Below are 7,465 nucleotides of genomic sequence, written 5' to 3'. Positions count from 1 at the left end.
ACGTTAATGTAGGAAAGACGTAAGGGTGGCTCTGGTTGATGAAGTCCCTGGGGAAGGGGTGGCAAATACACGTTCATTATTTAACACAGGTGTAGTAGCTGCCTAGGACCCGGGGTCAACAGTGTACACCTCAGAGAGCTTACGTTCTAGTGGGAGACACATGGGATAAACAAATAATCAGAATCCGAATTCACTGGCGATGAGCACTAAGAAGACGGGGAGGGATGCTATTTTATACGCCGCCGAAAAGGAATACTTCCCTAAATCCGGTCATTTCGGCAGAGACCGGAATAAAGATATTAATCAAGGTTGTGGCATAACACTTTTATGCACGGATAGAAAAAGATATTTCATGCAAATGGAAAAGCAGAACAAACAAACAATGCTGGGGTAGCAATACTTATACCAGACCAAATGGAATTTAAAACAAAGGCTGGAACCAGAGACAAAGAAAAACCAGGTAATTCCGCTTCTGGGAATTTCTCTGAAGAAACTCAAAGCCCTTATTCAAAAAGACATATGCACCCTTATGTTCACTGCAGTATTATTTACAATCGACGAGATATGGAAGCAACCTAACTGTTCCTCATGGATGAACGGATAAATAAGGTGTGGTACATACATATCAGAGAATATCAGCCATGAAAAGAATAAAATCTTGCCATTTGCGACCCCATGGACAGACCTAGAGGGTGTTACGCTGAGCGAAATAACTCGGGCCGGAAAAGACACCTACCACACGATGGAGTCTAAAAAACAACATAAATGAACCCACGAAGCAGAAACCAATTCACAGGCGCAGAGAACAAACGGGTGATCGTCAAATGGGAGGGGGCTTGGGGGAATGGCTGACAAAAGGGACGGGATTAAGAAGCACAAGGTGACAGTTCCAAAACAGTGCCGAAGGTGCAAAGTGCAGTTTAGGGAACGTCGTCAACACTATGGTACTAACTGCCTCTGGTGTCAGATGCGCGTTGAGCTTAGCGCGTAGAAACGTCTGATCGTTGCGTTGTACCCCCGAAACTAATATACTATTTTATATCAACCGTTCGATTATGTCCATTTTTTTATTGAGAAATAAAAAAATATATATTTTAAAAAACGGTCGTGGGATTTACGTAAAGGAAAATGGCGAAGGGCACCGGGAGGCCGTATGGGAAGGTCGGAATCACGCTCGTCCTGGGACGAAGGGCGGGTCTATGTATTTAACGAGGTAACGATGCAGAAGGGGAAGTTTTGGTTGTGGGGGGCAATGCGCTCGATTTTGAACTTGTCAGATTTGAGGGATCTAAGGTTCTCTCTGCGGAGCGGATGTCTGTGGATTTAGAGAGACAGGTTTGCGGTTAGGGAGACAAATCGCAGCTGACATATGGGACTCGTCGTGTAGTTTTGGGGGAAATCGCAAAATTTTAAGTATCTGAGAAAGTCTAGAAATTCTGCATAATTAAAAGTAGCGATACCCTCAGGTAATGCATACTTTTTTTTTTTTTTGAGTTTTAACAGCTTTTCTTGGGTTTCTTTTTCTTTTTCTTTTCTTTTTTTTTTTTTTTAACGCCTACAGCCCCTGGTCTTCCTAGGTGGTCTCCCATCCAAGTACTAACCAGGCCCGACCCTGCTTAGCTTCCGAGGTCAGACGGGATCGGGCTCGTTCGGGGTGGCATGACCCTGGACATTTTTTCTTCTTCTTTGAAAAAAATTTTATTTTAAATGTCCACCTGAAAATTACATAATTGTATTCACCAACGTTACCCCCAATAAACTTAATAAAAAAAATGGTTATTTTATTAGTTTCATGTACACAGGACATTGGCTAGACAATTATAGAGTTTATAAGACGATCTCCCTGAGTGCTGTGTCTCTGGCTCTCCGCCTAACCAACATGTTCATGCTGACTGCATTCCCCATGCCCTGAAGGCGTACATCTTTTTGAGACCGCTGGGACAAGCGCGTAAAGGGCGTTTTAGAAGGATGCATCTAAAACCGATGGAAGGTCAAGATTGTGTTGTCCAGGAGGCTGGTGAAAGCCACCAATTAGGAGAGCAGAGGAGAGGAACACAGATGCTCTTGTTGGTGTTAGACTCAGGGGGCACCTAAGACAGATGACGATGGGGCAGGCCGAAGGGCCGGCTGGGGTTCTGCGGCTCTGCCAGAGAGCACGTGGAATCAGAAAATGTGGGTTCCCAGGGTGATGGAAGCTTTTACCCACAGGTTAGCGAGATGCAGGGCTGAGCGACGGGGTGTCAGATGAAGTCTGGTCGAGGACTCTGAACCACCTCCCGGCGGCCATATTTTACATTCACTCACCATTTCCTCGGATGAACCAGTCAAGATATTGTTCCAGTGACTCTGGTTTCTTCACCAGATTGGAAATAGTCCAGAAAAAATAACCAGACACGAGGACATCTCTGGGATTTCGGAGGAGATAAATCAGCTTAGAGAGAAAGACGGGGTAACAAAACATCAGTACAGTTTCCCATGCTGCCCGGCTTCATAAAAAAGGAGGGGAAAAAAGCCATTTCCTGGGAAATGCCTAGTGAGTATCAATGGATTCCTTTAATAAGCTGATGATTGCATGCATTAATCAAATATCTATTTTACGGTGCTTAGCAACCAGTCACCGGGGTGATCTTACAGTAGAAGACAAAAGGATTGTTCCTTGTTTCTGAGATATTTTAAATCCGGATCTTGAGGGTAGTTGCTCGGCTGCACACGCATCTAAAGATCTGACAAGCTAACACTCCAGGCGAGTGTGTAGACACAGACACACACACACACGTGCAAAGATGCTCGGCATCCGAACACCTGAGTTCTATTCTGGATTCTGCGCCAGCTTCCTGTGGGACGTGATTCCAGGCCCCCGTGCTCGCCAGGCCTCAGTTTCCCCATGCAGGGGGTGTAACGAGCTCCAAGAAGACACACGTAAATCGGTGTATTATAAATAAGCTTGGAAAGTGATGGGTTTTAGAAAAAAACTTCATCGTACTGTGACATGTGAAATTTCAAAGAGAGGAGAATATTATTCTAAGCTTTATGATCGAATGTAAGCATCAAACATTAAAAAAAAAAAAAAGCACAGACCAGTTAGACCCTTCCAGGAAAGTGGGTTTCTAAAAGCGATCTGAGATATGCTAGGTCCTGGCTATCCGCGATCCTTTCTGCTGGTCATCTGTCAGCCCCATGAGAGATTTGTGTGATCATTAATCTCAAGAGACAGCTACTTACACGTAGAACAGCAGAGAGGTCAGTAAAAGCAGCATGCGCCGGAGAATCACTCTGAATTTAGGCGCGGATTTAGATATTTGCTGCTCCCTAAATGGGCAGCCCTATGTCCAGTGCTTCTACCTAAGTGGCAGGTGACATCTATTTAAGGTCAGCCAATGACTTTTTAGAGCAACAAAGTGGTGGGAGTGGGGCGGTGGGGGACGTGGGGTTCTCTAGTACATAACTAGAGTTATCAATTCTAGCTCGGGTTTAAAACGGTTTTCTAAGATTCTGGCATTACCATTTTGCTCTGCCCCTGGTTCATACCTGGCTAGTATAACCTGTGAACTGGTCCACAGCCTTGTGGACCTCACATCACCAAAGGTGGAGTCTCAGGCTCCACCCCAGACCCACTGAATGAGACTGCATTTCGGCCAGGTGATTCCTAGGCACTTTAAAGTTCGAAACACATTAATCAACCACATCTTGGCACTTGTGCACTGACCTTGGCCTTGGACTTGAAGACGGACTTGGGGAAGAGGTGGATGGGGAGGTGGGAGGTCATGAGGCGTGGCCCTTCCTTATCCTTTAGGAACTTATATCCTTGCGAAGTCTCTAACCAGGGCGAGCGTTCCCAAATGGGCACAGATTGGATCCACTTGGTACCCCCCTTGGAGTAAATCAGGCAGATAATTTCAATCAACCAGTTCGTCCCTGGACAAAGAAGGAAAAAGCACGGTCGCTCATTGTTTAATCCGGCTTTTAAAAATATCCTAATGGACTAGAATGCGAAATGTACCTTCTTAACCGTGGTCAAGGGCACCGTTCACTAGCGTCAAGCACATCCGTCCACCTGGTCGTGCAACCCATCTCCAGAATGTTTTCATCTGGCAGAACCGAAACTCTACCGCCACTAAACGACACCCCTCCACGTCCCCTCCCTCCAGGCCCCGGCATCCACTACTCTGCTTTCTGGTTTGAAGTCTGATTCCTCTAGGTACCTCGTCTGAGTGGAATCACACAGCGTTTGTCCTCCTGTGACTGGTTCCTCTCACTTAGCATAATATCCTCACGGTTTGTCCACGTTGTAGCGTGTGTCCGAACTTTCTTCCTCTTGAAAGCTGGATAATGATCCATTGCATGTGCATGCAACCTGTTGGTGACCCGTTCGGCCGTTGGTGGACGTTTGGGTCGCTTCCACCTTGTGGCTGTTGGCCTAAATCCATGTAACGTGTTCTCATTGTCCTTGGCTTTTCACTGCCCCGCCACTTCCAATGTCTTCAGTCTCTTTGCCCAATTGTCCCCTCGGAGAAGTGTGACCCACATCCTATCGTCCCTTGAATTTGCCAGGCTTGTTTACAGCTCCTGCCCCTGAAAATAACCCCCTTTTCACTAAACAAGGTCACATCTATTCTTTTCATCTCAATTTAGATACCATTTCTTCCACTTTTTGGGGGGGGGCTGCTGTGAGAGTTGTATTTTAGTCGTCCCCCTCGGTTTTACCGAGATACAACTAACGTCAAAATTGCGTATATTTAAGGTGTGCGACATGATGATTCGACATACGTAGGTCTTGTGAAATGGTTACCACAATCGAGCTAATCGTTTCACATAATTACCTGTTTTTTTCGTTTTGTTTTTTCTATTTCTACTTTTTCTATAAGGATTTCGCTGGTCATCCATCATCTTCCACTTCTCCATATAAGCAACTGCTTCTGCGCCTCACCCCCGCCCCCCCGTCCCCACCCCACCCATACCTTCAAATTCCCACTCTGAACACGCATCTCACTGTGTAACTGCCTGGCTCAGTCATTTCTCCTGAATAGAAACGGTTCTAGGGCACAGCTCTGTCTCCCCAAAGCACAGAGAAAACACTCCATTTGTCTACTGAATGGATGAGGGACATAGGCAAAGCCCGTCTCCGTACCTGGTCCGGCTTCCTCACCTGATTTGGGGAAAGTCAGTATTAAGACATCTTCATCCTTCAAGACAAAATTCTCCTTTATGTCTCTCAGGTGTTCGGGCGAGAAGCCCACGAAGGGAAAAGGTATTCCTTCAAACCACACATACTCGTCTGACATTCTGATGAGCGCTTCTGGATCTGGTGCGAGAGATTCAGCTGTAGCCATGGCTGGAGGCTGTGGCAGCTGCCAAGAGATCGGCTTTTTTAGTGAAGGTAAAAAACAATCATTAATCTCTTAGTTTGTTGAGGAGTTGGCCTGCTGATAACGAGTAGATATTGGAAGTAATAAGTGATCATAGGGCTGATGGTATTGAGCAATCATGATGTCATTCAGAGAACATTTTGGGGTAATCTGAGTTTGAATTCATGGATCCAATAACAAGCCCAAAGATGGAGAAATGTGGGCAAATTAAAAAATATTTTTAGTAAGCTTTATTTTTTTCGAGTAGTTCCATTGAGTTATCATGTCTCCTCTCAGGTGAGTCGGTTTCTCAGATTTTCCCTGTTTTTTTTTTTTTTTTTTTAATGACCTTGACAGTTTTGAGGAGTCCTGGTGAGGTATTTTGGAAAAGTCCCTCTTTGAGATCTGTCAGATGTTTTTATTTTTATTTTATTATTATTTTTATCATGACTACATGGTGTTTATTGGTTTGGGGAGGGAGAAAGATTATAAAGATAAAATATTCATTCGTCACCCTTATCATTGCAACACTTTCAGGGTACTCATGATCAACATGACGTGTGACGGTTGATGTTGACCTTGATTGTCTGGCTGAGGTAATGTTTGTCAGATTTCTCTTCCATAAATCTACTCTCTCCCCTCCCCCCTTTCTATATGGGCACATTTAAAAAACGAACTCTAGACCTGAATATAGTCATAAGAACACATTGTCTAAACTCCAATGGAGGGATATTCTATGAAACGATTCTCTGTTATTATTCGAATTGTTACACTGCTATATATATATATATAAACACATTGAAAAGCTGAGACTTTGTTCCAGATTAAAGGAACGTGTAAACTAAATCCTGGATAAGATCTTAGACTGCAAAAAAGTGCTATCGTTATATTATTGGGACAACTGGTCACATTTGACTATGCAATATCAATTAGATAATGATATTCCATCAATTCTAAATTCCTCATCTTTTATAATTTTACTGTGGGTATATAGGAAATATCTTTGTCCTTAGAGACTATATACTGAGGTTTTGAAGGATAAAGTGGAATGGTATTTGCAACTTACTCTCAGGTGGTTAAGAGAAAATGAATATTTTATATGGGCAAGAAAATGATCTAGTGGATGGTGCAAAATGTTCTCATTGGTGAATCTGTAAATTGCTTGTAAGAATTCTTTGTGCATGTCTTGCAAGATTTCTCAAATTTTGATGATAATACAAAGCAAAAGTTAAAACTGAATAGATACAGTAAAAATAATAAGCTGGAGAGAAATCAAGAAAGCAGAGAACACAATCTCTCTTTTTGAGCATAAAGGTCAAGAACTTGTTTTAGACTCACACAGATGTGGGGTTAAATTTATATGAAACTACAACCGGCCTCTAAGATCTGGCTCTCGTTTGCTATTTAATCATTAACATACTGAGAACTTATTGAACTCTTTCAGGTTTTAGGGCTTGGGCTAGGAGAGTTCTCATATGCCACCTCGAAAATCCATAACAGCGATGGTCATTTCATTGGCCCGGCCCTTCTATTTCTCAGTGGAGGACTCTAAGGGCCAAAGGTTTCACATGCTTCCCCAAGAAGCAAAAGGGACAATGCCCGCCGAATGCATAAAATATCGACTCTAGGAGTATTTACAGAAGTAGCTACCTTTTCCCTGTGGGCTTCAGTCCACTAAAATGAAGACCATCTAATGAATGATCTAAGACCCACGTTTGAAGCAATGATGTTTACATTAGAATATTTGATAATCGCGAGAACAATCATCATCTCTTTTTCCTATTAATTCCTGGGCTGGATCAGTAGATCGAGCACTTGCGTGTTAAACCAGGTGCTGATAACGCATAGCTTTAAATCTGACCCCGTTTTTGACCTTCTGTGCTTTCGAGGGACAGAGAAAACAAACCATATCTAGTAGTGTCATAAGTACCATGCAGGTGAAAGTGAATGGGCTTGTGAAGACACATCGGAGGGACACCTCACTGAGGTTTGGGGGACAGGCGAAGCTCCGACACGTCTCAGGTGGAGGTCTTGGGTTCTAGGCTCCAGGGAAGAAGGATGGCTTCCAGAAACAGTACGTTCTCAGCACGGAGTTGAGAATTTCTCTGTCGCTCTGCGAT

At 43.8% G+C, this 7,465-nt stretch overlaps 1 protein-coding gene and 1 pseudogene across 1 annotated transcript in view; both read right to left on the bottom strand.

The window, feature by feature from the left end:
* SULT2A1 (sulfotransferase family 2A member 1) overlaps nt 1–5,282 on the bottom strand; it is a 12,830-nt gene extending 7,548 nt beyond the window's left edge. The window contains exons 1-3 of the mRNA XM_011378162.1: nt 5,147–5,282; nt 3,707–3,915; nt 2,305–2,431 (exon numbers count right to left, since the gene is read on the bottom strand). Of these exons, the coding sequence (XP_011376464.1) occupies nt 2,305–2,431; nt 3,707–3,915; nt 5,147–5,282 (472 nt within the window). The remainder of the gene's footprint in view (nt 1–2,304; nt 2,432–3,706; nt 3,916–5,146) is intronic.
* Nucleotides 1,553–1,671, bottom strand: LOC111730744 (annotated as a pseudogene).
* Nucleotides 5,283–7,465: the final 2,183 nt, after the last annotated feature.

Source organism: Pteropus vampyrus, unplaced genomic scaffold (genome assembly GCF_000151845.1).
Source record: "Pteropus vampyrus isolate Shadow unplaced genomic scaffold, Pvam_2.0 Scaffold333, whole genome shotgun sequence".
Classification (NCBI taxonomy): domain Eukaryota; kingdom Metazoa; phylum Chordata; class Mammalia; order Chiroptera; family Pteropodidae; genus Pteropus; species Pteropus vampyrus.
This window is presented reverse-complemented; position numbering and strand designations above follow the sequence as displayed.